General features: G+C 52.3%; 1 protein-coding gene across 4 annotated transcripts in view; it reads left to right on the top strand.

Annotated features, from left to right (window-relative positions):
- Positions 1-16348, top strand: part of HERC2 (HECT and RLD domain containing E3 ubiquitin protein ligase 2) — a 205901-nt gene extending 189553 nt beyond the window's left edge. For 3 of the 4 annotated variants that reach the window (XM_064367822.1, XM_064367824.1, XM_064367823.1), the window contains exons 84-93: positions 3376-3563; positions 4241-4438; positions 6619-6702; positions 10741-10882; positions 11014-11208; positions 11989-12101; positions 12711-12901; positions 13796-13901; positions 14146-14358; positions 15384-16348. In XM_064367822.1, the coding sequence (XP_064223892.1) occupies positions 3376-3563; positions 4241-4438; positions 6619-6702; positions 10741-10882; positions 11014-11208; positions 11989-12101; positions 12711-12901; positions 13796-13901; positions 14146-14358; positions 15384-15656 (1703 nt within the window). In that variant the 3' untranslated portion in view covers positions 15657-16348. The other variant, XR_010339213.1, reaches the window with a different exon arrangement.
- The last annotated feature ends 411 nt before the right edge of the window (positions 16349-16759 follow it).

Genomic DNA, 16759 nt, shown 5'->3' with positions numbered 1-16759 from the left:
CCTCTGTGGCTGGCTTTCATGGAGGAACAAGGCCAGGCCCCTGGAAACTGGGAATAGCTCAGCCTGCAAGGAAGCTGGACCTCAGTCCCACAGAGAACTGAGCTGTGTCTGAATGAGCAAGGAAACTCTCCCCTGAGGCCTCTGGGAAGTGAGACCCATGCAGGACTTCTGAGCCACAGAGCTGAAGCATCCTAAGTGCATGTTGTTGAAGCCAGTCGGGCGGTGGGGACGTGTGTGGCAGCAGTGGAGAACGGGGCACCGTCTTTCATTAACACGGCCTTCCCACAAATTGTGCTCCTTGTTAAAGGCTTTGGTGAATTATATAAACGTGTACCCTTTAATCATTTCATCAATGGAAGAGGCTTACATAGGAATGAGCAACTGCCATGGCCTGTAGTGGAAGGACATTGTCGTTCTTGATCCAGAACTTTTTATTTAATTTATTTAATTCTTTTAAATTTTGAGACAAGTCGCAGTTGGAAGCAAACTAGTTGGAAGTATATTACATGGAACTTCCTTATCCCAGTGCACATGAGCATGACTTGTCGTGCTGCTGCACCGAGTATTCCAGTGTGTTTCCCACAGATCGCCACTCGTCCAGCCAGCCGGTTCACACTCCCACAGATCGCCACTCATCCAGCCAGCCAGTTCACACTCCCCACTGCGCCTGATGCCTATGCCCATTTGTGGCGCACTGCAGACTCCTCAGCTGGCGAGCTGCACCCTCTGTCCCATGACACTCTCAGCGCCTGGCGTCATCGTTTTACATCCCCTGTCTTCTTGCAGCTTGACAGCAGTTATTTTGTAGCGCGTTGCTGCATTTGGGCTTTTCTGGTGTTTTGCAGGAGATCCGGGTTGTGTGTCTCTGACCGTCACAGTTCATCTGTGCAGGTGACATGCAGCGTGTCTCCTTGCTCACTTCGGTCATTTGGTCACCTTGTTGTCTGCCATGCTTTTCACTGTGAACGTTCTTTGTAATTAACAAATATTTAGTAGGGATATGCCGAATCTATTTAAGAATTTCTTTCTCATGCAGCCTTGAACCTGTTCATGTATTTGTTTTATCTGAATGGGAATCATGGGTCCTAATGTATTCATTGGGATATAGAGTCTTTTGCTGTTGCTTTCGATGCTCAAGTTGTTCTCTGTTTGGCTGGCTCTGCCCCCTTTTCATGTGCCCCATTGTCTGGGAGCACTACCTTGGTCTGGCAGAAGATGATCAGCGTCCTCTTGTTCCATGCCCCAATCCTCCACCTGGCCATTTCTCCAAGGATCCCTGGTGTCTGTGGAAGAGAGTGACCTTGAGAAGACAAGGTCTGGATGATGGATGTGCTCGCTGCTGTTGAGGTGTCACCGCTCCCCAGGCCTCCTATGTAAACAGTACCCCGGTTTATGTGTGACGTTTCCTCCTGGATTTGCATGTGTGTTGAAAACCATGAGTTCCCACCAGTATCCCCTGTTCCAGTTTGGTACCACAGGGTTCATTCTAGTTTTCCCTTGGCAACCTTGCAGCTCCTTTATCTTCTGGTGATTTGGCCACTCCCCCCGTGCGTACCTAGCATCCCATCCTTGCTTGCTCCTCCCCTCACACGTGGGGGTCTTGGCTGACCCCCTTGGAGCCAGTGCCTGGGTGGAAGCCCTCCTCACTCTCGCGGACACACTCCCTCTGCCCGGCTGCGTCTGTGCAGAGAAGTCCTCTTCACCCTGTGTGTGACTCCCGCCTCGTGGCTTTAGGACCAACCTGTGGAGAGCAGGCAGGGGCGGGGCAGGGGCACTGCCCTTGATCATGCAGGCATCACACTTTCCAGAGTAGTACCCACTGGTGTCTCCAGGTGACATGAACCTTGTTTCCCATCTAGTCACCAGGGACCTTGCCTGAGAATGTTTTCCAGTGGTGGTTCCTGGTTGAGGTCCCACACGGTGCACTGAAAGTGTGCCAATGCTTGTGAATGGTGAATCTTACGTTGAGGATATGAACAGAAACTGCGTGTTCTTTTTTGATGTTACTTTAAAATTTTTATGAACAAGTCTTTTGGGGAACAGGTGGTTACATGAATAAGTTCTTTAGTGATTTCTGAGATGTTGATGCACGCATCGCCCAAGCAGTGTGCACTGTACCTGCCGTGCAGCCTTTTTCCCTCACCTTCCTGCCCTTTCCCGAGTCTCCAGAGTTCATCGTGTCATTCTCACGCCATTGCACCCTCATCGCATGAGAACACACTGTTTGGTTTTCCATACCTGAGTTACTTTACTTAGAATAATGGTCTCCAGACCCATCCAGGTTGCTGTGAATTTCATCATTTCATTCCTTTTTATGGCTGAGTAGTATTCCATGATCTATATACCACATTTTCTTTATCCACTTGTTGACTGATGGGCTTTTGGGCTGGTTCCGTATTTGTGCAATTGCTAATCGTGCTGCTTAAACATGCGTGTGCAAGTATCTTTTTCAAATAATGACTTCCTTTCCTGTGGTTGGATGCCTCTTGGTGGGACTGCTGGATCAAATGGTAGATCTGCTTTCAATTCTCTGAGGAATCTCCACACTGTTCTCCATAGTGGAGCATGGAAAATGCCTTCCATTACAGAGCATTTTCACAGACAGCTTGGTTTTAATTTTTATCACGGGGTATTCGGTTTTTCCCTCTAGTGGGGCAAAATCTCAGTGGGTCCGGTTTCCATTCCCACCAGCAATGAAATTGTTCCCTTTTCACCACATCTATAGCAAGATCTATTATTATTATTATTATTTTTTATTATGGCCATTGTGGTTTTGATTTTGAAAACATAGATTTTGTTTATCTAAACCTTTTTGCCCAGCACAGTGGCTCATGCCCTAATCCCAACACTTTGGGAGATGAGGTGGGAGGATCACTTGAGCTGGGAGGTTGAGGCTGCAGTGAACCGTGATCGTGCCAGTTTACTCCAGCCTGGGCAACAGAGTGAGAACCTGTCTTAAAAAATAAAATAGATAAAATGGACTTTTGCTCTTCTGTTTCACATGCAGGAGCAGTTTGGGATGTTAGGGATATTGCTGTGTGTCCCAATATTGTTCTGATGGAGGACTGCTGCGGCATGCCCAGTCCTCAGAACTCACACGGTTGGGGGCTTAAGACCAGAGTCCTGTGCTTCTCATAAAAAGGCCTGGTGGCCAGCAGGGGCTGTGGGGAGTGCTGGGAAGTACTTGCCTCTTTGAATGTGTGATTAGCGTGTACTTATGTCTAGGTCATACGTAAAGCTGACACTCAGAGAGGTGACTGTCAGCACCCAGCCGAAGGGCAGGGAGCATTGATACTGTGTGTGTTGGGAAGACATTGGCAGCTGTGCATTTGTTGGCCCTCGTACAGGCTCTGATTCTAAATGCACTTCATTCAGGTGAGGTTTATACATGGGGCGACAATGATGAGGGACAGCTGGGAGACGGAACCACCAATGCCATCCAGAGGCCTCGGTTGGTAGCTGCCCTTCAGGGAAAGAAGGTCAACCGTGTGGCCTGTGGCTCAGCACATACCCTCGCCTGGTCAACCAGCAAGCCCACCAGCGCTGGCAAGCTCCCCGCACAGGTCAGTCGGCAGTCGGGGTGGGATGGGGGCGAGCACAAAGGCTTCTTGGTGAAAACAATTCAGGCCCAGTAAATGTTAACCAAACGGTGCTTTTAGGAACCGTGATATTTGGCTGATTGTGGTGGCTCACGCCTGTATTCCCAGCACTTTAGGAGGCTGGGGTAGGCGGATCGCTTGAGTTCAGGAGTTCAGGACCAGCCTGGACAAAATAGTGAAACTGTCTACAGAATTAGCCGGGCGTAGTGGTGTGCACCTGTAGTCCCAGCTACTCGGGCAGCTGAGGGCTGAGGTGGGAGGATCGTTTAAGTCCCAAAGGTCGAAGCTGCAGTGATTGCACCACTGCCCTCTGGCCTAGGTGACAAAGTGAGACCCTGTCTCAGAAGAAAAAGAACGTTAATATTTATGCCAGCCAACACTGTGTGTGTACAGTGTGTATGACCTTCTGTTCTACATCTTATAAGCTACACAGAATTGTTCTGATAGTACGTACCTCACGTTTCTTAGTCAATATATTTGTGTATATATATTTCTTTACAGTCAAACGGGCCAGAAGAGTATTTTAAAAAGCAGCACAGTGGGGTTTTGCAAACCAAACTCAGAAACCACAGTGCTTCTCTGGTTTGAAACAGTTGCCATGCTGTGGCCCCCTGTGCCTTCAGCCCGTGTCCGTGTTGCAGGTCCCCATGGAGTGCAATCACCTGCAGGAGATCCCCATCACCGCTCTGAGGAACCGCCTGCTGCTGCTGCACCACATCTCCGAGCTCCTCTGCCCCTGCATCCCCATGTTCGACCTGGAGGGCTGGCTGGACGAGACTGGACTGGGGCCTTCTGTGGGGTTTGACGCCCTCCGAGGAATTCTCATATCCCAGGGAAAGGTATTCGAGTGGCAGTCTTGGCTTTAGGGGAAACTGGTATCTTCAGTACATTGTAACCCAACAAAACGCCTGGCCTGGGAATGTGACAGCGAATCCAGCTTGTTCTGAAGCAGATGTTGACGGGGTGCTTCCTGCTGCCAGGCTCTGTTCTGGGCACTTTATATCAATGAGAAAACAGACAAAAACGACAGAGTACGGTGCTGCACCTCTCCTTCATCCTCTCTGCCTGTTGCCTCTCCAGAAAGAGGAGGTGGGGCCTTCCTACACTAGGCCTTTGTTCCTGTGGTCCTTCTCTGCCTGCCTGGCTTTGTGGCGTTATGGCAGGTCCCCACTGACATAGGAAGGAAGGCAACCAGGCAGTTTCTCCCAGGATGTCCAGCAGAGCAGTCCGAGAGTCACAGATAGCTTACCTCTAAGTCCCTGCCTGAATATGGTAGAGATTGCTGGCCAAATGAGAGTTGGCAGGTGGTGAGTAACACAGTATGAGTGAGGGCATCTGAAAGTCATCAGACTTTTTGACTTGTAGATGTTGCTAATAATTGGAGCTTTCTAGAAGTTGGGTTAGTTTCTGGCAAGCAGCTTGGCAAGATGAGCTCGAAGGGGCTAATTATCATACGGTAGGGGCATCTCTATAGGGAAAAGGTATAGAATTGGATTGAGGAACGCTAATCCTGATTGCGATTCTATTCTGTATTTTGTGGTCCGTTTTTAGTGATTTAATAAGATTTAGATGTTTTGGAGTCCTGTCCCAGCAGGTTACTTTTTAAGGGTTGGCTTTGTTTCCACTTGGCCACAGTCATGTCTGCTGAACAGGACTGGCGTGTTCATTTTACTTTCACGTGTGCCTGAGGGTGGAAGAGGTGAGGCTTGGGTTTAATGGAAAGATCATCTCTCTGATGAGAGAGGCAGGAAGAAATTGTGGGCAGGTAAAATGGGTAGGAAACGTAATTTCAATTACCTTTCAATAATAAAAAGTAGCAAATGATTAATTTTACCTTCATTTTTTTTAATCCTTCAAAGTAGAGGTGATAGTAAGCAGTGAAGAGGAAAAAGCCTCTCTTTGTAGGGAGGAAAAAAAAGTGAGAGGCAGGACGTGTCCTACCTGCACAGGCTGTGAGCGGGGCGTGTGTGGTGGAGGGTGGGGGGCATCTGAAAGGTGCCTCTGGTCAGGGAGTGTGCAGGCAGCCTCAGTTCTGGTCCTGGGTGTGGTGAGGATTGGCCGCAGAGAGTGGGTGTTATTACTCCTGATCCAGAGCACCAAAAAGGACTCTCCAGGAAGGTGGGCCGGCTGGTGACTGGAAGGAGAGCTGCCCTGGGGTCCAGGCAGGGCCCACAGGAGCAGGACGAGCTGGGCTGTGCAAGAGGCATAGGGCTGGGGTGCCTCCAGGATGCCCTTTCTGGGTCTCCTCTGGCACTTGGGGCCCTCACCTTCTGCCTTCAGGGTTTGGAGTTCTTAGACTGACCTGGGCAGGGGCTCAGCCTCCTCTGAGGGACCCCTGTGCTCCCACAGCCCACCCCTAACAGAAAGAAGGCACGATTGCCCACTTGGCCAAGAGAGCTGAGACGCCTGTTGACCCTCTCTCTTCCTCTTCCATTGGCACAGCTGCACCCTGCATCCCGTGCCCTTTCCCTGTGGGCATGGCCGACCTGCCCCTCCTGGGGAATGGCTGGTTCTCCTGGTGGTGCTCGTCGGGCTGCGCCCTGCTATCTTTCACCCCAGGCACTCCTGGTTTCTTTTGCTGTGATCACAGCCAGGACCTTGTTCCCCTCCCTGGTCTGTCTTTTCTGTCCCGACCCAAGGTCTGGCTGGATCCACGGGGCTCCCTGGCCCTGTGGCGGCTGCGTGCAGTCAGTGATTTAACGTCAGTCCCCGCGCTGGTGGACTTGGTGTTTGGCAGGGAGACCTTGACTGTGAGACCTGAGTCAGAGCAGGTGCTTGCCAGGCTCCAGCCCTCCCTCCCTGCTCTCAGCTTCCGGAGGGAACTGCCTACCCTGCCGTCTGTCCCTGTGTGCTTCAGTGCCAGCTTGCTCCCTCACAACTTGAGAAAGGGAACTGGCCGTTTTCTGTTCTTGAGAACATCGTCTTCAAAACAGACTTTAAACAAAACTACAGCATGATTTCCCCCCGAGTGATGCTTTCCATATCAGAGTCTAAATTTTGTCTGTTTGGTGTGTTTTAGGAGGCGGCTTTCCGAAAAGTAGTGCAAGCAACCATGGTGCGAGATCGTCAGCACGGCCCCGTCGTGGAGTTGAACCGCATCCAGGTAGAGCATGGAGATGGCTCTCCAGTCTCACCGCCTTAGAAGTGGTGCTTTCCTGGGTACCTTGGCTGGGATGACAGCACTGGTAGCCTAGCCTGCCGTCTCGTGCACCCCAACTTTAAAGAGCAGGTGCCACCTTCGTTTTTGTGGGCTTCCTGTATGTGACATGCTGGGGCTTCCAGGAGTGTCCGTGTATTTCTCTATACAGAAGTAATGAAGATTATCTCAGATAGTCCAAAAGCACAGACACAGCTCAGCAAGAATGGGAGGATAAAGTCAGCCCTCTTCCCACTGCATGGTGATGCCACTGCTGTGACACTGGGAGGCGTGTGTGTGTGTCCGCCGTGGCACTGGGAGGCGTGTGCATGTCTGCTGTGACACTGGGCGGCGTGTGTCTGCTGTGACACTGGGAGGTGTGTGTCTGCTGTGACACTAGGAGGTGTGTGTCTGTCTTTTGAAAAGCCAAGGCAGGGCCACTGTCTTTTGAAGTTTGCTGCGCTCCTCCCTGCCATGGAGTAGGTTCTGTGGGCTGCTTGTGCTTGGCAGCTGCCTGCAGCTAGCTCCTCTCTTGCAGGGTTGTGTCCTGCTTTACTCTGTCAGGTTCCTCTGGTGGGGCTGGGAGGCCATGCTCACTTTTCTTTGGTACAGGCAGCGCCATCTGTGGCTGTGTCTTTAGTCACCCCTTTTATTAAATTCTGAGAGGTGGACTGGTCAGAGGCCTAGTGATGCTGTGACGACACATTCGATTATGGGTTGTAACAGGTCATGTTCCCACTGTCCTCACACCCTCCCCTCCGCTGGTGGTTTTCTTTGCCAGTTTCATAGGCCGGAATTACTAATACTGTCTCATGTGCAGTAATCAAAGAAATGGCGAGTAGGCCATTTCTACATTTACACTGCTTCAAGTATATATAAATTCACAGTTAAAAACAATTAATTAAAAAAAAGAACCTCAGCCACTGGTGATGATAGCGTGCAGAACTTGACATTTAATGTTCAAATGAAACTGGCCTCGCCTCTTGGATCAGACACAGAGAGCCATGAAGAACAAATTCTTTGTTCCTGTACCTTTGTATTAACACATGATTTTTACCCTGATGTGGATTACATGACGAGAAATTTTTTCAGAGTTATACTTGGGGGCATTTTGAATTAAGACACAAAACTCTTGTCCTTTGTCGGACAGCTCATGTGACCACACTGATGGAACTGGTCTCTTCACTGACGTCAGTGTTTAATGCTAAGCTGTAAGTCAGTCATGTCCTCAAATAAATAGGTTGTTTAACTAGGTTCATAAAAAAGCTTTTATTTCCCTACCTTGGACGATCACTTCTATTTGCTCTGCATCATAAACACTGTAGCTTTTAAGCAAGGCCAGCTGATGGCTTCCCTGTCTTCTAACCCCAGTAATTGAGTGCTCCTCGACTTGTACCTCCCTCAAAACCGCACACAGACTTTTTGGACCGGGGGCTCTCAGTGAGTGTTCAAGCCTTGGGGGGCTCTGGCCGTCAGTGAGGCTTCAATTAACTAGGATGCAGGTTAGGCACCCTCATTTCTGTGTTTGTATCATCTGAAAATTTTAAGAAGTCATTACGTGATGAACACCTCTTTCCTACTCACCTTGCTATCCCCAGCTTGTGTTACGAAAATATTCAATATGCGATTGAAAAAAAACAAAATGTGTATTAGTCCTTCTGGCCAGGGGTGGCGGCAGCTCACACCTGTAATCCCAGCACTTTGGGAGGCTGACACGGATGGATTGTTTGAGCCTAGGAGTTTGAGACCAGCCTGGGCAACATGCTGAAACCCTGAATCTACAAAATATACAAAAATTAGCCCGGCATGGTGGCGGATGCCTGTAGTCCCAACTACTTGCGATGCTGAGGCAGGAGGATCACTTGAGACTGGGAGGCAGAGGTTGCAGTGAGCTGAGATCACACCAGTGCACTCGTCTGGGCGACAGAGCCAGACCCCGTCTGAAACCAAACAAAAAACAACTTATGTCAGGCCTTGTTTTTTTTTTTTTGAGACAGAGTCTCACTGTCGCCCAGGCTGGAGTGCAGTAATACAATCTCAGCTCACTGCAACCTCCACCTCCCAGGTTCAAGTGATTCTCCTACCTCAACCACCTGAGTAGTTGGGATTACAGGTGCACACCACCACATCTGAGTAATTTCTTTTTGTATTTTTAGGGTTTCACCATGTTGGTCAGGCTGGTCTCGAACTCCTGACCTCAGGTGATCCACTCACCTCGGCCTCCCAAGTGCTGGGATTACAGGTGTGAGCCACCATGCCTGGCCTCAGGCCTTCTAAGAATCAGATAAACACTCTTCAGCCTAGTGTGCAATGTGGATTGATGTCAGCCACGGCCCCGGGTGTCAGAGGCAGGCTCCCTCCCGTTCCGGGTAGCATGCCCCTCCCGAAGCAAGGACATTTTCCACAAATGTGGAAATAGAACATGGAGAAAAACATTCGGCGAATTCAAGGTGTGCACAGGACACCAGCACGGAGCCAGAAAGGCTGCACGGGAGCCTCCAGCACCCGCCCAGGGCTGTGGCGATGCACTCAGGGTACCCCTCCTGAGGGGACGCCGTGGGAGGGGCTCTCACAGCTGTCTGACACCAGAACACAGGTCAGCTTCCTGGAGGGTTTTGTTTGTTGGGAGCTGTATTCATTTTTATAACAGGATCTGAACATCAGTACGTAAAAACTTTTTTAGATACTTTAACATTTATTATAGAATTCTTGCATGCACATTTCTGAAAATGTAGGGAATTCCGATTAAAGACAGTTGAAATCATCGGAGTTTCTGTTGAGCAGAGAAAGAGCTGTCCTGCAGGGCCTGTCTCCTTCCAGCACCATAGCTGCTGTTTCCTGCAGCCTCTGGAGCACAGACAGCTTCTCCTACTGGGTGCCATCGGGCAGGGAGGTCGCCCTGTGGGCTTTGGGGAGCTGGTGTGCCTCTCCTCTCACACAGCGGCCATGACATGGGACGCACCCTGTTCTTTTCCGTAGCTCAGTCTCCTCTGGGTGTGATGGAGCCTTAAAAAGCTGGGGCAAGTTTGGAGGAACTTGCATCTGCGAACACCTAGCCGAGTGTGTGACGCTCAGAGAAGTTCCTTCTACAGGCAGCTGTGGTTTTTGTTCTTCTTGTATTTTTAGTCTTGGTTATGGCAACCTGTGCTGTAAGTTGTTTAAACTCAACCTGGAACTCACTTTATGTGAGCTAAAGATGAAGAGAGCTTCACTGGAGGAGTCACCATAAAAATACACTCTCAGGACCATTTTTTCTTCGATTTTTCTTTCTGACATCCTTTCAGACTGGGCTTCCCAGATGATTCTGACGCACATGCTTGGCCAGCTGCCCTCCGGTGCACCGAGGTCCCACTGCGGCGAGGCCCCTAGGGCTCCTGCCCTGATGTCTTTGGGAATGGTAGCTTAGGATGAGAAGGATGGGCAGAGAGAGTGACTGCCTGTGTCGGGGAGGCTGAGTGGCCCTGAGGCTTGGATGAGGGATGGGAGCATCAGGCAGATGTGGCACGGGGAGGGGTGGTCCCGGCCGAAGCACTCTGTCCGCTTCAGTCTCAGGGGCGCTGGGTTGAGTCCTTGAGCACTGGAGTCTGTTCTGGTCTGCTGGGAGAGCTGCTTTTGGAGTTCCTGGTGTCTTACTCTGTGAGGTCATGGCAGGACGGTGAGGCAGTGGCTGCTTCACCATGTCCGTGCCCATGTGGTGCTGCTGGGTGCAGCTGTGGGTGTGGCGGTGGCGTGAGTCATGTTGGAAGCTGTGTTTGTTCAGACACACTAGTCCTGGGGGCTGTTGGGCACGTCACAGGCGACATGCCTAGTGGGGTGAGGTCACCGGCCTCGGATGTTCGGAGTCGAGCACCCTGGACGGCAGGGTCTGCCACGCCAGCAGGTGCATGACCAGGGAGGGGCCATGCACGGTGCCTCCTCCTCAAGCACTCGCCAGCACCGTACATCCTGGCTGTGTGCTTCCTGCTGCGGCAATGGCCTCGTGCTCGCTTGCTTTCTCCTCTGCAGGTCAAACGATCAAGGAGCAAAGGCGGGCTGGCCGGCCCCGACGGCACCAAGTCTGTCTTTGGGCAGATGTGTGCCAAGATGAGTTCCTTTGGCCCCGACAGCCTCCTCCTCCCTCACCGCGTCTGGAAAGTCAAGTTTGTGGGTGAGAACCCGTGTCCCCGCAGGTGGTTGCCTGAGCCCACAGGGAGCACAGAGGCCACGTGGTGTGGGAGCATGGGGGCTCTTCACGCAGGGCTGTGTGAGGGACTTGTGAGTGGCTGCTTCTCCCTGCAGGTGAATCTGTGGATGACTGTGGGGGCGGCTACAGCGAGTCCATTGCTGAGATCTGCGAGGAGCTGCAGAACGGACTGACGCCACTGCTGATCGTCACGCCCAACGGGAGGGACGAGTCTGGGGCCAACCGCGACTGCTACCTGCTCAGCCCGGCCGCCAGGGCGCCCGTGCACAGCAGCATGTTCCGCTTCCTGGGTGAGCGTCCCCGGCTGCTCGGCATTGTGCGGCTGCAGACTGCGCCTCCTCTTGAGTTAGAGTATTCCATCTGTCCGAGGAGTGATGGTGCATGTCGTGAATATTTGCTTTTAGCTTTTGAGACTCTTACCAATAAAAGTGACTTTTAATGTCGATCGTACATTTCACCAACATTATGGAAGCGAAGAAGCTGCCGTTGGCGTCCGTGCGTAGCACAGAGGGCCCGACCTTGGGAGGCCGTGGGAAGCTCTGTGCACAGCCCTGGCCGCGTGCTGAGGCCTGGAGCCTGCCTTGGGCACACAGGAGATGTGAGATGCTGTTTCTGCATCTTCAGCATATCTGAGACTTGGGATCAGAGGGGGCGGGGTCTTTGGCCTGTCCTCCCGTCCTGTCCCACTGAGGATGTGCAGAGTGTCCCCGGCTGTACGTCCCACCACGGCAAGCACTTCCTGGGTGGGGCTGTAGCTCCCTGGAGGACACCCCCGTGGGGAAGTGCCAGCTCTCTGCTGTCAGAAGAACAGGAATTGGCCTTTGTGTGGCTTAAACTATTGCGTGGAAAGAATGTGAAGAGCTAGAGGCTTATAGGTACAAAAGGAAAAGACAGATTGAGAGCAGAACTGGCCGTCTTGAGGATGGGCCTAGACCTGGGGTTTGGGTATTGCTGCTTCCGGAGGCTCTGAGGCCTCCACATGGAGCTGCTGCCGGTGGCGTGTGTGAGTGAGTGGGAAGTTTGGCCGTCCCTTTCAAGCGTCCTCTGCCACTTGTGTTCTGAATGAGCAGGTGTGTTGCTGGGCATTGCCATCCGAACCGGGAGTCCCCTGAGCCTCAGCCTCGCCGAGCCTGTCTGGAAGCAGCTGGCTGGGATGAGCCTCACCATCGCGGACCTCAGTGAGGTAACTCCCTGGGGCGGCGGGTGGGGCCTCTGGGGTCTTGTGAAGAGGCACAGTCTGTTCTGGGGTCCAGTCAGGCTGTGAGCTCTGGCCTGCCTCATTGCCCAGGTGACGTGGAGGCTGCTGGCTGTGGACCACCTTTGAGTAGCAAAGGTCTGTGGCTATGAGGCTGGTTTGCTTCTAGAACTTGGTAGACCATCTATTTTCTGGTGTTTTGTAACATACACTGTCTTGTCAGAGAGGGAAGCCATGCCTCTCCTGTGAAGAAGCTGAGCTTTTGGGCAGCCGGGGGCCATGAGTCAGGCTTGCAGGAGAGGCTCTGTCCTGGGGTGACCACAGCCAGGCCATCCCCTGTGGCTGTGTCATGCCTCAGCTGCAGGGAGGGAACCCTTGCTAGCCGGTTCTAGGTGGTTTTAAGCACTCGGCTGAATTGTGGATTCTTCGTTCAGCTCCTTGGGTTCTGCTCCTCGGTGTGTGCCATGTACTTGCAGCCTTGAGGTGCATGTGAGGCTGACCCTGGTTCCTGCTTGACAGAGTACACTGGGTGGGCCGGGGTCTGGGATGGAGACCAGCCCTAAGTTGACACATGGGCTTTCTTTTTCTCCTGGAAAGGTGGACAAAGATTTTATTCCTGGGCTCATGTACATCCGAGACAACGAAGCCACCTCGGAGGAGTTTGAGGCCATGAGCCTGCCCTTCACGGTGCCGAGTGCCAGCGGCCAGGACATCCAGCTGAGCTCCAAGCACACGCACATCACCCTGGAGAACCGCGCGGAGTATGTGCGGCTGGCGATAAACTACAGGTTGGTGGTCCTCTGTCTCTGTTGCACTGACATAAATAGCAGAAGTAGCAGAAGATGGTTGCGTGGACATCTGTGTTTTCAGGAGTGTCATACACAGGGAAGTAATGGATTTGGCTCCGGCTCTTGCTGAACTGTAGGTATGAAGCTTATTTTGTGATCAAGGTCGGTATTTATGCTCCAAAATTCCAGGCTCTAACTAGAATACCAAGAGCAGTAAGTCTACCCCTTTGGGGCACTGCGCCTGGAGAGGCCACCGTTTGTGTCCCTGTGTGCTCTCTTTGTTGGCCTCCCTGGGACAGGGCTGCGTCTGGGGCTGGCTTGGACCCTCCAGGTGGCTCGTGTGACACAGAGCAGCCTTCGCCAGGTGTCCAGGTGTGACTTGCACAGGTCTTGGGGTTCCGTGATTCAGGCTTGGGAGGTCAGCATCACCACCCGCAGCTTCCACCGCTTGTCCTGTGTTCCCTGGAGCACCTTCGGGTGTCTGGATGAGGCCCTGTGTGGCGGGTGGGCCCTGTGGGCTCTGGTGGGGGTGGTCCCGGCACGTGTCCTGCGCGGTGCTGTCCCGTATCGTGTCTGCTGCGGGTCAGCACGGTGTCTCGGGCCTGGGGCGGAGGCGCGTGTCTTTCCCTCTTGGTGCTGTCTTCTCCTGGAGTGTCCAGTGGGTGTTGAGGGTGGTGTCTTGGGGTGTGTGTAGGTGACCATCAGGCTGCACTCTGACCACCGGACGAGATGAACTCAGTGCCAGGCCACTAAGCATGCTCGTGCCATCTGAAGCCGCGCCTCTTCCTCCCGGCTGGGAAGTGTGCGGCCGCAGTGCTGCGTGCTAAGACTGGTGTGAGCAGAACAAAGTCAGCGTCACTGAAGACAGAGTGTAAAGTGAGCTTTTTCTTCCAGGCTCCATGAGTTTGATGAGCAGGTGGCGGCTGTTCGGGAAGGGATGGCCCGCGTGGTTCCTGTCCCCCTCCTCTCTCTGTTCACTGGCTATGAACTGGAGACGATGGTATGCCGCCCTGGGGCCGCCTTGTGCCCGCTGGCCCACAAATCAGTGTTACTAGTTAGTTTCTGAGTGTGTTGACTGAAGGGGGTGTGCTCTGAGCGTGTCCCTCCACCCGCCCGCAGGAGGCTGTGTGTGTGCCCTCCTGGGGGCCCCGGACATTCCCCCACCTCAGGCAGGCCTTGGTGTGTGGAGAGGGAGCGTGGTGGGTGGGAGGCAGCACACGGCCCTGACAGGCATCCTCCCGCAGGTGTGCGGCAGCCCTGACATCCCCCTGCATCTTCTCAAGTCGGTGGCGACCTACAAAGGCATTGAGCCTTCCGCATCGCTGATCCAGTGGTTCTGGGAGGTGATGGAGTCCTTCTCCAACACCGAGCGCTCTCTCTTTCTTCGCTTCGTCTGGGGCCGGACGAGACTGCCCAGGACCATCGCCGACTTCCGGGGCCGAGACTTTGTCATCCAGGTAGGCTCCCGGCCGGGCTTGTCAGCCTGGGCTCACGTCAGCCGACGTGGCCAGCTCCTCAGCAGGGTCCCACAGCACACAGAAAAACAGGCCTCTTGTGTCTTCCTGGAAATGAAAATGCAAAACATCCAACTTCTCTGATGTGAAGGCTCCAAATGTTACGATTATGTGTTTTGGGTACCATTACCTATTTTTAAAAAATGTATCTGGCGATCTCCAGAATACACCACTGCTCTGTCAGGCCGCTCTGGATTTCACACACACACATGTAAAGCACTCATTCAGTTCTCTGGTTAAATTAGATGAGTCACTAAGTTACATGCTATATACCGAGAAAAATGAGGCCGCTCATCAGATTGAGACGAGTTTTGCTTTGGATTCCAACTCTTTCTGCCAGTGGTCAGAAACGAGCTCGATGGACCTGCTGGGTCACTGAGAGGGACGGCCTAATGCCCTCAGTCTCCACTGGGACCCTTGCGGCAGCGCCTGGGCAGATGGATCGATGGGGTCCACTGTTCCCGGCGCACGCCTGGCACAGCCTGACCTGCATCTCTGCCAGGGTTAGAAACATGGGTGTCTTTCAGCGCCACCGTGGAGAGCATGCGTAGTTTTTTATCTTAGAGGGTCGGTAATTCTTAGTTTTTGTCCATAACTCTTGCTGTTTCCGAGTATCTTAGGCTGTAGTGGCCAAGGCTGGGCTGGTGGACTCGTGAAGAGCTCCCTTCCCCCATGGTCCCACCCCTCCGCCAGCCAGGCCGCCCACATCCGCAGGGATCTGTGGTCCTTGGGCCCTCTTCCCGGGGTGACCTTGGAGAGTGGCGTCTCTATAACCAGGTGCTGTTTCTTACTCTAGGTTCTAGGAGTTAGTTGCTGCTTATTATTCCTGAAGTTGGTCAGGTGATGTTTTCTGCTATTTTGTTCTTAGCATAAAATACGGTTTTGTGAGAATGAAGAGTCCGATGAGCGCAGTAAAGCAGACTGCAGCTCTGCTCAGTCTCCAATCACGTCATGTTTCTGCTCAACAGGTGTTGGATAAATACAACCCTCCAGACCACTTCCTGCCCGAGTCCTACACCTGTTTCTTCTTGCTGAAGCTGCCCAGGTATTCCTGCAAGCAGGTGCTGGAGGAGAAGCTCAAGTACGCCATCCACTTCTGCAAGTCCATAGACACAGACGACTACGCCCGCATCGCGCTCACGGGAGAGCCGGCCGCCGACGACAGCAGCGACGACTCGGACAACGAGGATGTCGACTCCTTCGCTTCGGACTCGACGCAGGATTATTTAACAGGACACTAAGGTGGGAAATGTCCTCGTGAAACGGGAGCCTGAGCCCGGTGGCGGAGAGCTCACTGCTGTGGAGACTCGAGAAGCATCGGCCGAGCGGGAAGAGCCGGGCGGGAGGAGGGTGGAGAGACCGACTGCCCCTGATGGGAAGGACAGAGGAACGTCTGCCTGCACGCGTGGAACACTGTGGTCGCTCGACTTACAAGGGTCTTCGCACCCGTAATGCTGCATTACATGTAGGACTGTGTTTACTAAAGTGTGTAAATGTTTCTATAAATACCGAATTGCAGCATCCCCAGAAATGAATAAAGCCTTTTTACTTGTGGGTGCAATCGATTTTTTTCTTTCTTCTTTCAAGTGTCGTGAGTCGTCTTGATTGTATATTGGAAATAACTGTGTAACAAAACATATTATAAATATTTCAATGAATTTTACTCTGAATCTGTTGAAAGCCTTTTGAACATTAAATGATCAGCATTACTTGAATGCATCCAGAGGATATTTAAACCAACATGAAAAACCGGAAGGCCATTTAGTGTCCCCTCTCCCACGTGTCCCATTCCAGCATATGCCTGTGTCATCTGAACTGAGGCCTTTCTGTGAACAGCGTCGTAACTTCTATCATGGAAACTATATAAAATGTTTGTGTCATGTATATGCCTAAATTTTAATTCCCTATAAATAAAACATCTGTCATAAAAGTGTAGGCTGAGCTTTCTTAACCAGTTAGACTAGCACCAGTGGGCGTATTGCAACCAAAACATGAGTTAGTCCTTGATACAGCCGTAGCTAAGATTTCAGCCAAGTGTAGGTTTTGTTTATTACAAAAACCAACCTCAAGTCAGAAAGAAGTGCTCATTAGGAGAATGGAAGGTTCCAGGGGACCAGCTGGTGCCAGGGCTGAAGGCCCTGGAGGCTCAGGGTTTCCTCCAGCTCCCTCCCCAGCCCCATCTGTCTGCACAGCCTTCTGGACTGAGTCTTCGGTCCAGGCAGCCGTGGTGTAGGCTTCGGGCTGCTTGTGTATGGCACGCACTCTACAAAGGGTCAGACTGAGAACAGGATGGGAAAACTGGCTGGCAGGTCTAACGCATTAGAACTTGAGCCGAACGGTATGA

Source organism: Aotus nancymaae, unplaced genomic scaffold (assembly GCF_030222135.1).
Source record: "Aotus nancymaae isolate 86718 unplaced genomic scaffold, 86718_ANA_hifiasm-v0.15.2.pri h1tg000075l, whole genome shotgun sequence".
Taxonomy (NCBI): domain Eukaryota; kingdom Metazoa; phylum Chordata; class Mammalia; order Primates; family Aotidae; genus Aotus; species Aotus nancymaae.
The sequence above is the reverse complement of the archived record's forward strand: the minus strand, read 5'-3'. Positions and strand labels throughout refer to the sequence as shown.